This window comes from Lygodium microphyllum, chromosome 14, assembly GCF_053477565.2.
Source record: "Lygodium microphyllum isolate KBCC chromosome 14, Lygodium_microphyllum_v1.1.10, whole genome shotgun sequence".
In the NCBI taxonomy this organism is placed as follows: Eukaryota; Viridiplantae; Streptophyta; class Polypodiopsida; order Schizaeales; family Lygodiaceae; genus Lygodium; species Lygodium microphyllum.
In genome coordinates, this window is record NC_141148.1 from 40,360,035 (window position 1) to 40,380,234 (window position 20,200).

Consider the following 20,200-nt stretch of genomic DNA (forward strand, 5'->3'; position numbering starts at 1 on the left):
CATCCATGGTTTTGCCGCATTGGTACATCTGGTCTACAAGTCACCGGCGGTCATGGATGATAGAGAGTTCCGTTTAAACCAGCTTGCTTATTTGACTCGTGTGGCCCCTGTGGATGACCACAATGTAGTGGTAGAGGAGTTAGGATGCTATGCAGATCAGAGAGGGTATGTGGTTTTTGCTTCTCCCACTTGTTGGAGGAGAGAATCACTTGTGAAGCCTTTATTTTGGTGGCAAAACTTTGGATACGCATTGGAGACCCTTTAGCCCTTAGCCATGAGGGTCCTTGCCCATGATTGCTCTTCGGATGCATGTGAGAGAAACTGGAGTGCCTATTCTTTCATTCATACAAAGATTCGTAATTGGCTTAGCATACGACAGTTAGAGCGGCTAGTCTATTGCCGCACTAACTTACGCATGATGAGGGCTATGATGGGCATGGGTAGTCCGAAGCAGGTAAAGTTTAAACATTAAACCATAACATTTAAAATTTGTTGTTTTAACTTTGAAACTTTGAACTTTGAAGTTTACACTTTATACTTTACAATTTAGACTTTAGCATTTACAATGATCAATCTTATGTGCATCACTGCATTATGTAGGTGAATGTTGATACATTCAAGTTGACGGGCGACACTCTTGCGAGTATACATAAGGAGGTGGACGAGGAGGAGGAGATGATTTTCACAGAGCTCTATAGAGAGTCTATAGCAGCAGCAGTCAGCTTGCTCGTGGGCGAGGAGTTCGAGTAGGTTGGTAGCAGGGGCATGGTCATTCGACGCCCTCCATCATCGAGGAGGGGTGGTTCGAGCGGCTTGGAGATATATGTAAGGCGGGGCCTAGTAGCTCAGATCCTGTGCCTCATGATGATATCCCCCCCTTGCCTACACAGCCGCCACCTAGGGAGCCATCATTCGATGATGATGGTAACCTCATCAGTGAGGATGAGTATGAGTGTGTCTCATCATTGGATGCTGAGGAGTCATCTTTAGACTCTCTTGATGAGCACTCAGATGGTTCTGATGATGATGATGATGCTGATAGTGATGCTTCATCATAGATTCATATGACATAGGTCCTTTTTTTTGTATCAGATATACTAGACTGTAATTGTATCGCATGTTTTGCGTAGTGGCTAGCCCATGTGACCGCCGATTGCGATGGTCACCCTCATGTATTCATCTTATTTTGTAATGAAATGGCTATTTTGACTTTAAACATGTATTCTATGATCTATCATTTAATGATTTATGATTTTTGTTATTTAAAAAATCATCTTAATTTTTTTCGTGCTAATATTGTACAGTACCTTATAAAATCATAAGGTACCAATTACTACCGTATTTTATCATACCGTACCGTATCGTACCTTTCGTACCTGACAACTATGATATGTATGTATGTAAGAATATATATAAAATGTGCAACTTAAAGATAGATTAATCGTCATAAAGTTTCATCAATTAGAGACTAGAGTTTAGAAAACAATTGCAATGTCATATAGGTTCAAAGAGTCAGAAACTAGAGTCGTGTATTGAGTGCTCCAAAAAGATACATCAATCGCAAATGCTCATGAAAGGACTCAAAATGTATAATGACAAATGGACTAAGTACAAAATGTCTAGACTCATGAGGACTCCTCATCATCAGGCTTAGACACATCGGAAGGTGGAGAGGAGCCCTCACTAGAAGTGGCCTCAGATGGATCAAAGTCACCATCACTTAAAACATTCCCATCATCATTATACTCATGCTGCCTAGTTGGAGCATCCTCTACAACAACTGCACGTATAGTAGAGGAACTCTCAAAGTCTCGCCTCCCATAGGTCTTGATGGCTGGTGTAGGGTTGGTCCTAGTGCTCGCAACTCGATCAACAACTTGATGGCCCCTACGCGTGCATGAGACTTGATGCTCGATCTCCTCCAATTCCATGTAGAGATTCTTGAAGATGGCCTCTTGCTCCTCATTTTTCTCCTTGTTGACACTCTTCAAGGTAGCCCTCCTTAACTTGATCTCATCAACATTCACGGAATTGAAATAAAATGATAATTTGCATATTCAGAATCTAACTCATTATTTAGAATATGTAATAAGTGGAATACAACTTGTTACTTCTAAGTTCTAACATACCTGCTTAGCCATGGGCATCTCATGCATAGTTCGAAGTATACGCAAGTTAGAGTGATAATAAATTGGTCGCTCTAATTGCCGTGTGCTCAACTTATTTCGGATCTTGGTGTGAATGAGAGAATATGTTGACCAGCTTCTCTCACACACCCCAACCGGACAATCCTACGTTAGACAGAATTCAAATTCAATGATCACACAACAATTCAGCTTTAGGTGACAACTTACAGGTGGGTACTTACAACTTACTTATGCAAGCAAAGGGCAATTTCTTTGGATAGTGGGTACTTGATATCCAAAAGATTCTGACCAAAAAAGATGCTTGACTAGAGAGACTCTTCCATGATAGAGTGCTTGCAAAACCGTTTCATCTTTGGTCACTATAATTGATGATTTCTTGTAAGAATGCTACATGCTGGTCTTCATCCAATGCCTTCGAGAGGTAGGCATCTCTATTGGCTGCCAACTCTTGGTGCATGAAAAGGGGTGGAGCTTTATAAGTAGGATGTAAGAGGGCAGCCAATCTGTGGATAGGTCTTCTCATGCACTTTCATATTTTCTCCACTAAGTAAAGGATGTCATCATGCCTTGGCATGGCATCCAATATATCAACACTACATTACAAAACAACATTTAGTTTAGTCATTCAAATTTGAAAATGAAAACTCTTTACTTTAAACTTAATTAACTTATGCAAAAACAAGTGTAGTCACTTTGGGTCCTCCGCATCTAGTACTTTGCATGCCTTGATCTCTTCAATGGCCTTCCTCATGAAGTGAATGAGAAGCCCCAAGGTGGCACTCTCTATATTAATCATGTGTAGGACCCTATATAAGGGGGTAATACCAATGACTAGTGCTCGTACATCATTCCAAAATGCCTCTCTCAAGCAAAGCCTCTGGATGGCTTTCTCCTCCTCCTTGCTTGAGAGGGACTCCTCTTGTAACCACGCCTTGGAACTCCTTCGAGACCATGGCTTGCTGAATTTTGTTTTGCACGTTGTATAGTCACTTTAAAAGCAACCACATGGCAGCAAAATGGATCTTGGAGGGCTTCTTTAACTCTATATCATTGTAGGTGTGGTAGATAGCCAAGACCTTTACCTTCTTGGTAATGAAATCTACTATGAGACAAGCGCCCCCAGCAATCTTCCTTATCCATTCCAATGACCCTATGCTTTCCATGAGGAGATCAATGCAACGGGTGACATGTGGGGTCCATACAATGAATGGAAACTCCGCTTCAAGCAAGCGGCCCATCCTTCGACAATTGGAAGCATTGTCGGTGACTACTTGCACCATCTTGGTTACACCAACCTACATGGCACAAGTGAAAGAGGGGATAGGGTTGAGTTATGATGGAATCATGGATCATGGAGATAGAGATTTATGAATCATGATGGAGAATGAAGAGCCAGAGGTTTTTGAAGAGATAAAATGAACCGTGGTTTGTGAATATTGAAACATAAAATGAGTAACGAATCATTGAATCATAAACCCAAAAAAGATTACCTTAATTATAGCTTGGTGAATATGTGAATATATGAATGCGTCTATAGTTCTTTGTCCTCTTTGCCTCGCATCCATGGTCCGCAAGAAGAATGTGCCAAGAGGTGAAGAAACAAGGATGTTGATGATGCCTCGTTTCTTCCAATCGCTCTAGCTATCAGAATGTATGGTGCAACCATACTTTGCCCATCTGACACGCACGGGCTTGAGATATTTGTTGATTCTCTCTCTCTCTCTCTTTCTCTCTCTCTCTCTTCTCATCAAGCTTCTTGGTCCGCATGTTATTGTAGCCAAAACCATACCACCCCTCGTATAGACCAACTGCGACAATGGCTTTGCTTGTCAACCAATTTGAAGCACACATTTGCTTGAACTTAACCCAAGTAGTCAGTGTTCTTCCCTAAATAAGAAGTGTAGACCACCGCTGTAATATATTTTCCTTAAAAAATTCGGTTGCCTTACGAATTTTAGATGCCTTTGTGAAGTTGCCTCCCTTGGTGTAATCAGCAGCTGAGCACAATTTCAGCAATAACACAAAGCTTCTGACCTGCAATTAGGTGCCTTGAGCCACCTATTCAAAGGATTTGATAATACCCCGGCAATGGAACTATGAGATCAACCTTCCTTTCATGGAGGGGTGGTTCAAGCAATAATTAATGAAATGTTGAAACACAAACAGTTACCAATCAATCTTGGACATTGGACACCTTGTTAGCCCCAAAACTAGCGCCCCTTTTGGTATTTCTTTATCATTAATTGCAATTGAATTCGAATATAATGGGATTCTTTCAATTTGTGCAATCCAAAAGCCCCTTGTTTTCAATAATGACCAGCAAGTCTTCAATTTGATTTGCCCCTTGATTTGCTAGAGCAATGGCCTTCATCGACTCCTTGGAAAATGAAATTTGTCCCAATTTCGAATGTTGGCTGGTCCTTCACTTGAATTTTGGTGAGAATTAATTCTTAGCCTTGAAAATTCAAGTCTTGAGGCTTCAATCTCTTTCTATGCTTCTCGAGGTTGCTGTCAAATCCTAATTTTTGTTGTAACTTAGGGTTTACAGTAGAGAAAATAACAATTTCTCAGCCTCCAAGGATTAGAATATTGAGATCTTTGGAGCAAGACTGCGAAATGGTTGGAGAAAGAGATAGAATGCTGAATAGAGAGAAAAGTCTGTCAGAGTGCAACGATGCCGAATCGTGGGACCAAGACTGAGAGAGAGAGAGAGAACGCAGAGAGGAGAGAGAGAGAAAGAGAGAGCGGAAGATGAAGATCTGTTGTATAAAGTGTGCTGTATACAAAGATATGCAAATATGTACACGAGCGCAGTGCGCAGGACTGCGTGTCTCCACCTCGACGATGCAACCTGCTGTTCACCTCGAAGTCCGCTGCAGTTTGCACAATCTCCAGCCTAAAATCTGCAAACAGAACTTTGAAAAACTGTGCAAAACATCGGCTATAAATAGCCAGCCAAAATGCGCCCAGAATATGCAGGTCGGCTGCATTAAATGCAGCCGACTGACCAGTACAGGTCGGACTGCCACGTGGCAGTCCGACCAGGCTGCCGTATTGTACGGCCAAGAATCTGATCGCTAACACCCCCTCTCAGAGCTTGGACGGGGCAGAAGTCTGAGGGATCTGGCATGTCTCCGAAGTAGAGCCTAGGGAAGCGCCTTCGTAAACAAATCTGCAAGATTGTCCTCCGTCTTGCAATACTCCACAGCTATGGTCTCATCCAGAAGCTTCTCCCTGATGAAGTGGTACTGGATCTCTATGTGCTTCGTCCGGGCATGGAAAACAGGATTCCGTGCCAAGGCAATGCAACTCTCATTGTTGCATTGCAGCAAAGTGGGAGGAGTCTGGGGGCAGCCAAGCTTCTCCATCCGAAGCCACACAGCCTCACATGTGGTGGAAGACGTGGCCCGATACTCCGCCTCAGTAGATGAAAGGGCTACCGTGGGCTGCTTCTTGCTACTCCAAGAGATAACACTTGCACCTAAGGTAAAACAGTAGCCTGTAGTAGACCGTATGTGGTCCACATCACCAGCCCAATCCGAGTTGCTCCAACCTGCAAGTACAAGATCTGAACCACTTGTGCTTGCTGGATAATGAATCCCTAAGTCAGATGTCCCCCTCAAATACCGAAGTATCCTCTGGGCAGCCTGCCAATGTACCGTTTGAGATTCACTCATGAACCCCGCCAAGAGACCAACAGCAAAACAAAGATCAACACGAGTGTTGAGGAGCCAAATCAATGATCCAATCAACTAACGATAGCGGGGAGCATCCGCCAAGGGAGAATCTGAATGTGAAGTGGCCTTCCAGTTCGGATCCATAGGAGTAGAAATGGTCCGACAATCCTCCGTCGCAAAAGAAACCAAGAGCTGCTATACATATCTCTGCTCAGAGATGAAAATCCCCCTGTGAGACTGATAAATCTCATGGCCCAAGAAGAAGTGGAGAAGACCCAAGTCCGTCATCTCAAACACCTGAGGTAAAGCTGCCTTCGTCTCTTTGACCTTCTGTGCATGATCACTTGTGACAATCAAATCGTCAACATACAACACAAAAAGCACACAACCAACCTCGGAAGTGTGCACATAAGGCTGCGGATTGGCCTTGGAATGCCGATATCCCAACTGTGACTGAAGGATCGAGTCAATCTTCTCGTTCCATGCACGCGGAGCCTGCTTGAGGCCATACAAGGCCTTCTTTAACCTGTACACTTGCCCATCTGAAGAGCCAAAGCCAGGAGGCTGCTCTACATAGATCTCCTCCTTCAAATCACAATTAAGGAAGGCCGACTTCACATCCAACTGGTAGACAGGCCATTGCGTATGGCCAGCCAAGGCAAGAACAACTCGAATAATCACCATACGAGCAGTGGGAGCAAAAGTATCATGACAATCAATCTCGAGGCGTTGTGCAAAATCTTTAGCAACAAGGCAAGCCTTGTGCTTATCCAAAGAACCATCGCTAAGGTACTTGGTCTTGAAGACCCATTTGATGCCAATCACCTTCTTATTCGAGGGGCGAGGCACGAGATACCAAGTGCCATTCCTCTCAATAGCCTCCAACTCGGCTTCCATAGCTTTCTTCCACGGTGCGGACTGTAAAGCCTCCTTCAGGGAGGTGGGCTCTCGATCCTGCATAACACGGGTCATTAAACAATAGTTAGAGCAAACAAGCTCCGTAGAATGTGCCTGGTGCCTCTGTGACCGCCGCGGACCATCCTGCGGTCCCCACTCCTCAGGGACCCCCTCGATCCCTGAATCTCGGAGTGTGGCACGAGCCCAACGAGGAGGAGGCCGGACCTCATCAGCTGAAGGGGTGACCGGTGGAACAGTAGACTCTGTATCGGAAACAGAATTAGAATCAAAAGGCGGGGGCTCCAAAGGAACTGTCTCGGGAGCCCAACTCTCCCTTGGATCGCCAAGAACGGGATGCTCCTCACCCGCTACTATGGCCGGAACCTCCACAAACTGCACATCTCGACTGGTGTACACATCTCGCTTGACGGGATCATACAAATGATAGCCTTGGGACTGAGAACTGTAGCCAACAAACACCTGTCTTCGGGAAGCTGCTTCAAATTTATCACGATGAGTCTTGGGAATGTGAACATAAGGGATCACACCCAAAAACCCTGAAATAAGAAACATCGGGCTTAGTCCCAAAGTAAGCCTCAAAAGGTGTCATCCCATCAACGGCCGAAGTGGGAGATCGGTTAAGGATGTGGACTGCAGTAGCCACAGCCTCGGCTCACAGAAACTGAGGTGTCTGTTGGTGCTCCATCATGGTGCACGCCATCTCGATTACACTTTGGTTCTTTCGTTCAAGAATGCGATTTTCTTGAGGAGTGTTGGTGTTAGCAAACTCCCGGTGAATGCCTTTGTCTGTACAAAAACGAGCAAACTCGTTAGAATCAAATTCACCACCCTTGTCGGATCGCAAGGACTTCAATCGCCGGCCCGAGCGGTTCTCCTCAAGGAGAAGCCAATCCTTGAAGTGGGAGAAAGACTCTGACTTCAACGCCAAGAAATAGGCCCAAATCATCCTGCTGTAGTCATCTACGATCAACATGAAGTACGAGCTCCCTTTCAAGGACTCGTTCCTCATAGGGCCACAAAGATCCGTAGATACAAGCTCCATTGGTGAAGTAGACCGCCGCGAAGCTTTGTTGGGAATCGCATCCCTATGCTGCTTTCCACGAATGTAGGAGACGCATGGCTGCTGGCTCACCACTATGTCCGGCAACCCTCGAACAAGCTGTCTACGTGACGCCCTCCGAAGATAATCATAGTTGAGGTGACCAAACCGAGCATGCCATAGCTCTGACTGTGTCTGTGAGGTAAGAAGAAGAGTAGGGAGAGCGGTAGAAGGCGTCAATTTGTAGATGCCTTTCTCCTCATATCCTAATGAGAGAACCTTCCTTGACGCACGATCACGGACTTGCCTCGAATCATTGTCAAACTCCACCAAAAGTCCAAGTGAACAAATCTTATGAACCGAAAGTAGATGATATCCTAAACCTGGCACATGTAAGACCTCTGAGGTATGAGTACCACCACGTCCATCTGGAATAAGCTGCATCTCACCCCGTCCTGTAATAGACACCGAAGAGCTATCTCCAATGAGAATTTGCCCACGCGAAGGTCGCAGCTGGGCAACACCAACTGATGAGGGAGTCATGTGCCGGGAGGCACCACTGTCAACGATCCACTCTCGAGCTTGGGGAGCTGTCATCGCAGCATCAGAAGCATTCGGTGTAGAGTCCTCAATGACCGCTAGATGAAGAAACGCAGCTGATGAGGGTGCAGCTACCGCTCCAGAATTCTTCGAGTCCTTCTTGTTGGTATCCTTATTGTCTTTGTCGGGGCAATCCTTCTTCCAATGGCCAGTCTTACCACGAATATGGCATGTGGATTTTTTTTCCTTGTCCTTCTTTGACTTGTTGTCCTCCTTCTTCTTTTGGTCCTTTCCCTTCTTCTGAGAGGCTTGACCTGTCAAGGCTTCCGACTTGGAAGCATGCTGCCCCTTCAGTTGTTCCTCTTGGTCCAAGACCATAGGAACCAACTCTTCCCACCGAAGAGTACACTTACGCCCCGAAGCAATAAGGGCAGAGTAGAAAGCACCGAATCGTGGCGGCAACTGGGACAAGAGTATGATCGCCATGTCTTCGGAGGAAATCTGCTTCCCAGCATTCTGAACCTACATTTGAAGTTGTCCAAGCTTGTTGATGTGCTCCCGCAACGAAGAAGACTTGTTCACGGACAAGGTCCGCATCTGCACCTCCAAAGAGACCCGCTTCATAAGGGTCATCCGGTTATACATCTGGTCAAGCTCCAGCCATATCTCCCGAGCCACCTTCAAGTGCTCGATGTGGGCTATCATGGCTGTAGTACAAGACAGAAAAAGAAAAGAATGAATCCGGCCAACTCCGCACGAGCATCGGAAGAGAGTTTGGACTCATCTCTCACCGAGGGCCGGTCAATCTCCTCCTGCACAAGCTCCGCCAAATCGTAAGACTCAAGAATGGCCAACATCATCACGCGCCAGATGCGGTAATTGTCACCATCGAGCTTTTGATCTGCGGGAAGAGCCGGTAAGACAGGCACCTTCCGATCCATGATCGTGTGGAACTCCAAGTCAATCTCTGTAGACATCTTCACTTGTAATGCCTTCACAAACGAAAAAGCAGCCCCCTCTGACTGTGAAAACGCAGCCTGCTAGGGCTCTTTCTTCTGCGTCCTGTACCTTCTTCACCCGCTGGAGGCGATGAAAAAGCAAAACCTGCACTTGAAAGCTGAAAACTCAGCCTTTCTTCTCTTCAAACAGCAGTAAACAGTAGCAAATCCACCAATTGGACTCCTTTCCCGTGCGCCCATGCTCACTTCAGCCTTGTTCCGATGCGTAGCCCTCCCGCTTGCCCTCGAACGCTGGAAACGCAGCCTTGTGTCGCGATGGAATCTCCTCTTCAGGTAGGTTCTTCACTCAGTCAGCCCTTCTTTATTGCTCTGATACTATGTCAGAGTGCAGCGATGCGGAAGCGTGGGACCAAGACTGAGAGAGAGAGAGAACGTAGAGAGAAGAGAGAGAGAGAAAGAGACAGTGGAAGATGAAGATCTGCTGTATGAAGTGTGCTGTATACAAAGATATGCAGATATGTACACGGGCACAGTGCGCAGGACTGCGTGTCTCCACCTCGACGATGCAACCTGCTGTTCACCTCGAAGTCTGCTCTGCAGTCTGCACAATCTCTAGCCTGAAATCTGCAAATAGAACTGTGAAAAACTGTGCAGAACATCGGCAATAAATAGCCAGCCAAAATGCGCCCAGAATATGCAGGTCAGCTGCATTAAGTGCAGCCGACTGACCAGTACAGGTCGGACTGCCACATGGCAGTCCGACTGGTCAGTCCGACCAGGCTGCTGTACTGTACGGCCAGGAATCTGATCGCTAACAAACTCAAACTTCCATTGTGAGAAAATGGAAGAAAACAGCTGTTGCCATGTTTAGACATCCATGAAAGCTGTGTCCATTGATGAAACATGCAGGATATGATGTTTGTTTGGCTGAGACAGCCCCCAAACTGCTGTCACCTACTACTATAGTCGCTTCAAGGGATGTCACCAGCTCCCGGAGGATCTCTAGGTCATTTTAACAGAGGGAGATTAAGCATTATATTTTTGCTTTTTAGGTGAAGCAAACTGCCATAATTAAGATGACCAAACTGTGGATGCTATAACTTGGTGTCATCCACAATGGTTGCATCAACTTGTAATGCATCCTCTGATGCTCTCCTCTCATATAAATCAAGCTGATAGAGTCCATTGTACAATGTACCAGTGGCAATGAAGGCATTCCCATCACTACACTCATAGACATTGCATCGATCCATGTGAAATTTAACTACAAAACCAGCATATGTAATGGCTTAAATTGAAAGCAAATTCTTCTTTATACCTGGCACATACAAGACCGTTTCAAGCATGATAGTTTTCCCCATCTATTGCAATAGTGGGAATTTGACCAATGCCTTGGATTCATATAAAGCAATGTTTGCACATACAATGGATTTCCCCTTTTGTACATTTACATATGATACAAACAGGTCATGAAAGGACGTTATGGCTTGGAAGCTCCACTATCAAAATACCATATGCTGCAATTTCCAGCCATTGAAAGACCATGTTCATGTGAAGAAGCATTATACAAACAACGCATAATAGAAGCAAAAGACTGACTAATGTCCAAGCTTGCTAAATGTGCGGTTGCATCCTTTGTATTTGCTAAATTTTTAGCAACACTTATGTTCGATTGTTTCTTCTTTTCACTTGCCATCCTCTTTTTGAATTCTTCAATAATATGCCCCTTTTTTCTATAATAAATCCATCTCTTTTTCTTAGCACTATCATTCTTGGTGCTTGATCAGTCCATAGAAGAAGCTGCTTTGCCTTTATTCATTGAGTTTGAGGGCTACCATGGCTGCCCTTTGTTTTGATGGTTGGCTGCAAATGATTGATTGTCTAGAATTATGTTAGAGCGATTCACCCTTGATTGATCTTCTTGCAATAACAATGATACCAACACATCAAATGTGTATGCATTGTTATCTCCTTTTGCAAGTAAGTAAAGTGTAGTGGAAAAACTCTGATAAGTATCAGGTAGACCAGCCAAGACTGTAGATACAAGAGAGGCATTGGGAATTATTTCGTCAATATTAGTAAGCTACTCTGTGATGTCCTTGACACGTGTAATGTATGCATCTAGAGAATCACCCTCTGTCATGTGCTCCATCTTAAGTTGCTTATGCAAATAGGCTACATGAGCCTCATTGTGCATTTGTTACAACAAAACAAGCTTAACCCAAGCATCCTTGGCCGTTGTGCATGATCGAATATGCGAGATAACTTGTCTCTTGCACGAGAGTGCAATCAAAGCATGGATTGGGTAACATGTCTATCCTATCTCAATTGATCTATAGTGGGAAGTGCCGAAGGAGGCGGAGTGGAAGATTCACTAGTGACAGTGGATGAGCTGGAAGAACTTGTAGCATTTTGTGTAGTTGGGTCTGCAAGCCTAACCTGAGAACAACATGCATAACCCCAAAGTTGCTTGGTAGTAAGAACATGCTTTATTATGTATGCCCACATGGGATAACTAGTGCCATCCAATTTTGTTAAGTCCCCAAACACATTGAGCAAATCATTTTGCCTTGTCATCGCTTGTTGGAAAATTTTGGTATTTTGTAATCAACGGTTGTCCAAAGTACAAATGCCGGGGCAACACAAAAATAAAGCAAAGATAGGCCCAAAAACTTATTTTTTGGTGAAATTGATGGGGGCAATGAAGGATTTGCTACTATACTAATAGCTAAAGTTTGCTAGCATTTTAATGATGTGGCATTTCCGTTTCTCTCTCCTTGAAACTTGCCATTTTTGTTTCCATTTTTGTTTCCCTTTTCCCTCAACTATGATGCAGAAGGAGCTCGAGTCTATTAAGTAAGCTTGTCCCTCTCTCTCCTCCTACCCTCTTTTGCCCTTCGGTTGGTCTCCAATTTCATCTCCTATGAAAGGCACATAGAGAAAGTATCTCCCACGAGGGCAAACTGCTTGGGTGCTTCTTGCATGGTATCTTCTTAATAGCTGAGTTTTGGTAAGCTGAACACATCCTTTGAAGTCCAAAAAGGGAGATTGAAGAGAGTAAAGAGATAAATCACTATCACAAGATCATGAAAGGATAGACATGTACACATGCATCACATACATAAACTAACCATGCAGTAATGTAATGAAACAATTGATTGCTTTACAAGATGAGAGCAAGAACATAGAAAATCAGCCCTTTTTTGTTGTTGTTTTGTAGAATATTGATTTGGTTTACTTCTTGTTTTTGAAATAGAAAAAAAGCTTGAAAAGGAGGTGTTGTAATGAATTTATAGGTTAGTGCCTTGTAAAACATCAATGAGAGAAGAGGAAAACTCGTAGATTTGACGATGAAGTGGAGGATAATGGTGGAGATAGATGAAACCAACTTTGAGCTATCTTCAACTGTTGTATATGAGTTTACAACAAGTGATGGGATACTTGGAAGCTTATGTGACAAGTTTTCCAATGCTTGGTGGGATACTTGGAAGCTTATGTGACAAGTGTCTTGCCACTTGTCTCTTCTGTATGCCTTTCTTTTTGGGCTGAGGACTATCAAAAACAACTAAATAATAAGCATTGCTAAAATACAAACTTACTATTTTTAAAAGAATATCATCCATATTTTTAAGATCAATTTGAGGCTCCTAGAATTTAGGAATCTCCTAAAATCTAGTGATCCCCTAAAATTTAGAAACCTCTCATATGGAATCATGTGAAAACTCTTTCTTGAGTACATTACAAAAACAACGTTGGAAAGGCTATACAGGATATTTGTATTTTAAACTTTTAATTTAGCTATATACATTCTACAAACTTTTCATGATTATTGTCATCTTGTTGTCTATTTTGGCAGATCTAGCCCACACTTCAAGGCATTAATCCTTTGTATGCGTGAGTTTGACTTTGATATGCTTGAGTTTTGGTCACAAGAGTCCAATTGTATCATATAGGTGGAATTGTGTACTATATTCTAACACATTGCATGGGTCCACCATAACTTGTGACCACTCAATGGTGGCCAACTCTAAAGCACTTTTTTAGATATCTAGTAAAGGATAGTAGATATAGTGTAATTGCTGCCATGGAGTGTAGTAACTACTCATTAGGGCTCTTGGTGAGAAATATGCTTGTGAATGCTCCGCTCGTTGAGGTAAAAGAAAACCATGCAATGCAATGCATGGATTTTCACTTTGGAGAGATGCTTACTCTCATAAGTTTTCAACCCATCCAAGGGCCCAACATATGCACAATGTAAATGCAAAGGGTTAACACACTTCCTACATGCGGTTGGGGCAAGTTTGAAATTCGACCTGTAAAACGAGTCTTGTTGCTGAAGGCATTCTTGATCATAGCAACTTGAGCATGAGTGTTGAGTGATGATTAGGGAGCGTAGGGCTGGAGATTGGAGTATACTTGGGTATGTGACTCAAAGTACCCACTATGCATTGGTGTGGTATGCATAATGGATCTAGGGGAATGCATTTCTGCTCAACCCAAGCCTCTTAGGGATGAGACTTGTTACAACAATCAACCAAAGAGTGAGAAGTATTTCTCTCTCATGAGATCGTGCAAATGATATACATATGCATACATGCATCACATCACATGCATATACCTATTATGCAATAAAAAAATTGGTTTCTTTACTATTTGAGAGTAGGAAAAGAGGGAAATCAGCCTTTCTTTATGGTTGATTTAGCATTGCATAGACATGCCTTCCTTCTTGATCTTGAAGTGGAAGAAGAGCTTTAAAAAGAGGTGCCGTAATGAATTTACAGGTTTGCTGTCATGTCAAACAGCATTTGGAGAAGGGGGAAATTGAGAGATTTGATGATGAAGAAGAGGAGGATGATGCTGGATATGGCTGTGACCAAGCATGGGGCTATCTTTACCTGCTGTACATGAGTTTACAGCAAGGAAATCTGATGTAGAACTGAGAGAAAATGAACTCTTTTTATAGAAGAAAGGTAGACTAAGTGCAAAGAGTGAAACCACTTTGTTCTGTTCCCATCTTCTACTTCCTTTCTTTGTTCCAAGAGAACTCATGCACTTCTGTTTTACACCTGCCTCTACCCCTCTTTTGCAAATGTTCTGTTACATGATGTGCATTAGTATTTTTAAGTGGAAATTGAAATGTTTAAAGTTTGTTCTTGTGACAAAGGTGGTGGCAACAATGTTGGCCCAAAATTTGCTCATGTTGTAGATTTGTGATGCCACGGATTTGAGGGTGGCAAAACTATCATTGCTACGCAAAGGGGGGCATGGTGACCATAAGGGGTGAGTGTTTAATGATGTTACAATTAATACCTGGAAGTATTGCTTTCTTGACAAGCTATTAATTTGTTTTGCTTAGTTGTTTCTCAAAAGTTGGAAGTTTGCTAAACAGAATGCTAATACTTCTAAACAGGTTGCTAGTTCTTTGCATATTGCAGCCATAGCACTCACTGTATAATGATGAGATGCAAAAGAAAATAAAAAATTAGGCATGCAAACATTTCAAGATGCTTCTTATAGCAAAACTGTCATGATATAATTTGAGTTTCATGCAGGAGTTTTGAGTCTTAGTATCAGTAAATTTATCGTCATCTATTTAAGTTTTATGGAAGAAATCTGCTGTCTCCATAGTCTGGTTGTTCAGAAGACTAAATCTTTCATGAATCAACTTGTATATTTCCTCAATTGTGGGAGTTGGAGTCCTCAGTGTAACTGTAGGCTCATTGTTCAGAGGCCAAGTCTCATGAATCTAGTTCTATACCTCAGTAAATGAATATTGCTAGAGATAGTGACCTCCAAAACAGGTGCAATATGGATTCTTCTGGTTTTGACTACATGCAAAGCAACAAATCTAGTTTCTTAATCACATGAACAGGGGATATCACTTCTAGCTTGCTACTTTTGAAACTATCTGCTAAACCTTGCAAACTGCAGCTGTAGCAGCTGTAATTCGTTTAGATATAAAAGTAAAGCAAAAGGAGGTGTCTAAATATTTTAAGATATTGCAGGAAATTTGAGTCCTTAGTCTATTAGTAACACTTTGTTCTAATGTATTCTAAGTTTCTAGGTCCTTGCTGTATCTGCAGCTTGGTGTCGGGAGTTTTTTAAGGCTCCGACTAAATCTACCCAGATAGCAGCTCATAATGGTTGGAATGTGCATTAGCTAGACATCAAAACTACATTTCTGAATGGTGATTTTCATGAGGAAGTGTATTTTTTCAGCCTCATGGTTTTGTGCAAAAGGGGCAAGAAAACAAAATTGAAAAAAGCTTTGTATGGTTTGAAGCAAGCACCTTGGGCTTGGTATGAGATGATACATGCATACTTGATTGCACATGGTTTTCAAAATAGTCCCATTGAAAGCACATTATATGTTATACATGAGTGTGATGTGCCCCTGATCATTGTGGTTTGTGTCGATGACATGCTGCTCATTGGTCCTAATGAGACATATATTGCTGAATTGAAGGGTGAGTTGAATTCAACTTTTGATATGCGGATTTGGGCCTATTGCATCATTATTTAGGCATTCGGTTTAAGTAGTGTGATGAAGATATATCATATTGCTGTGTCAAACAAAGTACGTTGAGATATTATTGCACAGGTTTGGTCTTGAAGACAACAAGCCTATCGCTACTCCTATGGAGACAAGGGGGAGAGAGAGAAAGAAAGAAAGAAATATTAACGTCTACATAAGGTCAATGTGGCCTATGAGCCAAAATTTGAAGTACATCCATGTCTAAAGTCATCTCATTAGTAAGGTGAAGATAACATTAAAATAAGTAAGTGGCCTATGAAACAATGCTAAGAAGAGCTTTATGATGGGACTATGCTAGAGTAGAACCATAAGTAGCGATGTCCCATCGGTAGAAAGAAAAGGAAACCCAAATGTGACAGAACTATGTATAGAAAAATATAGTGGAGATTGTAGGCTATAGTTGATCTAAAGGTCTACACATAATCTGAGCTACGATGCGATTCCTAACTACTCCATATGCTTGGTGGTGAATCTTTGCTATCTTGTGATAATGGCTCTAATCTGATTGTGGTCTGGCTTCCTTGGATGCGGTCCTGGTAGATGGGGTGGTTGTGCTCGATGAAGTGAAATGGCTCTATCTAATGTCATTCCATGGTGTGGAATGGGAGATATCTGGCGGGGTGGCTTTGTCTTTGCAGGGCTATTAGTTTTAGTAGGGTTGTATCGATGAAAAAAGTTTGTCACACTGCTCTTTGTATGGTCCCTTTGGGCGAGTTGGCCTCCTATTTCACAATAGCGCTATACGGTCCCTTTAGAGTTTCGGGAGGGAAATACCTAAGCATCTAAGGTCCTTGTGCTCCATGACATGATGAAGAGATCCAAAAATATCATGGAAGAGGTAGTGGTACTATCCTCGTATATCATAGTATATTTTACATCTGCATATGTAATGCTCCTTTGTCTCAGGCTCTCGGCCACAAAGCTTTCAAGTCCTATCCTTTGTTGGAATATTTGTCCATCTACTTGTCTCCATCTGTAGCCTATGAGAGGAGGTACGAATTTGTTCGATAGCAGCCCGCATGCTGTGGGAGAGATGGATGTCCATGTATGCTGGTTGAATAGTGAATCCATCATATTAGAGACACAAGAAGTGACTCTAGTAGAATTCCATCCTTGATCCTAGAGGGAGTGGTGGGTGGATCTATGTCCTCTCCATCTTAGTCCTCAAGATATCAACTCTGATCACAAGTGTAGGTCAGTCAAGGCTGTAGTCAAAAGGTGGAAGGTGGTCAATATCCAAACCATTTAGGCTCATCCAGATAGTTATCTGTGAAAACCAATAGTTCTTCTCGACCTTTGTTTATGGCCCCAAAGCAAAGGATTAAAGTCTTGAACTTAAGGGTCCCCTTTCTCCACTCTCCAAGCACTAACTATAGGTATATGTGGAGCCCCAATTTTATCGGCAAGTGTCTTAGCATCTTCTTGTGGGTTGCTTCTCTCCTCCCATCCTAATACCCATACATGTAGTACTGTAGCTTGTCTCCTAGCCTATTCTTCCAAATTAGCATTCATTACCTTGGTTTAGTTCACTAATGTTCCTTTATTCTTTTTTACTACCTCAATCCATGGGTTGGCCTCTTCTATTAGTGTGTGTTAGTCTTTGCCACTTTTGCCCATGAGTTAACCTCCCTTTCACATGCCTTTAATGCATCTTTCGCTTTTTGTAGTCCTTATTGCATGTTTATTTCTTTTTTCCTAAATGTGTTTTATCCTTCCCTCGATTCCAAGATTTCAGATTTACAAGCATCTACCACTTTCTGCATGTTAGTTTTTAGCATGCACATTTTGGACAGCATTTGTGCACGCAATTCATTCTTAATCTTTATCTGTGTACCTTGCATTTCTACCTTCTAGTTTGCTATTAGTTTGGCCTTGACCCGCTCTTGTATTTCTTTTTTGGATTCGTGTCTCATAATTCATAGTTTAAAGCGAATCATGAGATGAATTTCTTTGTACTTCTTTCATTCATGGTGTGTGAGGCCTTTTGAGGTGTGTCAAATCCTGGGGAGATAGTCCAATCATGGACCCTACGGCCATACGTCTTGTACCGTGTGTTCTTAGAAGGGGTGTGGAACATTGCTTCCATGGCTGGTTGTGTTAGTTCTTGATCAGATTCCTCGAAATATTCATTTTCCATGGTTTGATGTTTACATCTGTCTGCATCATGCATCCCCATAATTAATTGTATTCACACATTGTGTGCAAAGGCACCCAGCTTGTATTTTGTACATGCCAAATCAGAGCAATGTCTGTGATCTCTGCAATTTTCAGGGTTTCCCTACACCCCTTACCATTTTAGTAAGTCTCGTAATCTTTCACGAGCCCACTTGCCTTCACTGAGTTAAATATATTGAGAACATGTTAGGGTACAATTGCTTCTGAGCAGGTTAGGACTGCATCCTTGTGAGAGCATCATGTCAGTTCTGAGGCATCAGAACAATGCTGAGCATCCCGTCAGTTCTGAATCATCACGTCACTGCTGAGGAATATCGAAGGTGCTACAGGCCAAGGAGGTATAACACAAAGAGAAGCAATGTTCATATCTGGTGGAAATGCAACCAACTAATTTTTAGGGGAACTTGAGCAGTCAAGCACCATATCATGAGGAATGGCCCTGGCATTGTGACTGCTGGGGTTGCAACATTTGATTTAAGATGACCAATATTTTGATTTTATAGGTTGTTAGTTCTCTCTGTTGACTCACATTGTTAATGGGTTCACTTGTGCACTCATTATAGTCTTGACTCCCTGGCAAAAGCTGTGCTTATAATGGAAGAACATACCTATGATTGTAAGTGGAGCGGGTCGTGCTGAATGAATGTAGGGAGCCCTTATTTTTCTACACTTCTATTTCATATTCCATCATAAGCTCTGAAATGTTGACTGTAAAGCATTTCCCCTTAAATATTAATGTGTAGATTACAATATCATTTGGTGCTGCTCTGACAAGGTTGACTACGAAGTGACAATTTTTGAGGTGATGTTTGGTGATTTGTTAGTTTTGTTGACACTTTCTTGCTGATCTTTAGGTTGATAAACATAATTGACCATTGGAAAGGCTGCCGTCTCTTTCCGCGCCTTCGAGTTGGTTTGTCTCTATTTTCTTTCACCGTTGTTAAGCCTGGTTAAACTCTTTACTTGGAAAGCTTGATAAAATTTGACAAATTACAGGTATTGGGCCACCACCAGGAAAAATGGCCACCAGGGCATTTGTCTTGCAGAAATTTTGTAACGAAGAAAGAGAATTGGTAAAGCATCTGCTACTTTGCCCAAATCAAATTTGGAATCTGGGTCTCTGAATCTTTTGCTCTTCAGATGGGAGTCATGTATTTGATAAATGCAGATGGACATGGCACTTTATCAGGGAGTACAGGTTATTAGGCTTATTGCTGCAAGTGACATTCAGAGAGCCATTGATAATATGAGCAAACTGAGGAGATTTCAGACTGAGTAAAAAGATCAAGGAAGATAAAAGCAAGCAACTATGTCGGTATGTCAGTGGGACGTTGATTTCGTAGACTGCATGATTGATGCAAAGTGATACATGCAGATGCACATGGCACTTTTATCAGGGAGTACAGGTTATTAGGCTTATTCAGGGAGGCTGCAAGTGACATTATTCAGGGAGCCATTGATAATATGAGCAAACTGAGGAGATTTCAGACTAGCAGAAAGACGAAAGGGAGATAAAGGTGAGCAACTGTGTAGGTATGTCAGTGGGATGTTGACATCATAGACCGCATGATTGATGCAAGGTGACACATGGAGGTAGAAAGCACCTACTTTCTTTCTAATACTAGTTCCTATCATGAAGACTTGTAACCAACATTTCTTGTGAGGAAATCATCACTCTCATTACTCTGCTATCAACTTTTCGGTTCAAATAAATCTCAATTTTTGATACTTCCAAGGTTACAACCTTGCAATAAAAGATTGTGATGCAAGAAGTATGGACATGATTGTGAATTGCAATCTATTTCTCATGATAATAAAAATGATTAGTAACAATGATTAATAATAATCATAATATATTTGTCAAAATGGTGAATAATATAATCTTCATAATGATAAAGTATGATTAGTAAGGTTTCTTTTTTACATGATAGATTGGATACTAGTTGAAGTCTAGGTGCAAAAGTGGGTTATGTAAAGTTATTTGATCTATGCTCCACATAAGTAATGCCAAGGTAACACCTCTTGGATGACCATCATGAACCAATAGAATAACATACTTTTAACATTTAGGAATAGATTCTTGCTAAAGGGCCAAATGAAACTACTAGAGTAAAATCTTTACAACGTGAAAAATTGGTTGTCCTAAAAAAAGGCAAACTAAACATAACTACTATGTAGTACATTGTATGTGTATGTCATTTAAAAATGGA

General features: G+C 42.2%; 1 protein-coding gene across 4 annotated transcripts in view; it reads left to right on the forward strand.

Annotated features, from left to right (window-relative positions):
• Positions 1–19,785, forward strand: part of LOC148025524 (chloroplastic group IIB intron splicing facilitator CRS2, chloroplastic-like) — a 61,696-nt gene extending 41,911 nt beyond the window's left edge. For 2 of the 4 annotated variants that reach the window (XM_087692701.1, XM_087692702.1), the window contains 4 exons: positions 14,487–14,560; positions 18,845–18,903; positions 18,987–19,063; positions 19,159–19,784. In XM_087692701.1, coding sequence (XP_087548827.1) covers positions 14,487–14,560; positions 18,845–18,903; positions 18,987–19,063; positions 19,159–19,269 — 321 coding nt within the window. In that variant the 3' untranslated portion in view covers positions 19,270–19,784. Of the gene's footprint in view, positions 1–14,486; positions 14,561–18,844; positions 18,904–18,986; positions 19,064–19,130 lie in introns of all 4 variants that reach the window. The other 2 variants (XM_087692700.1, XM_087692699.1) reach the window with 2 other exon arrangements.
• Positions 19,786–20,200: the final 415 nt, after the last annotated feature.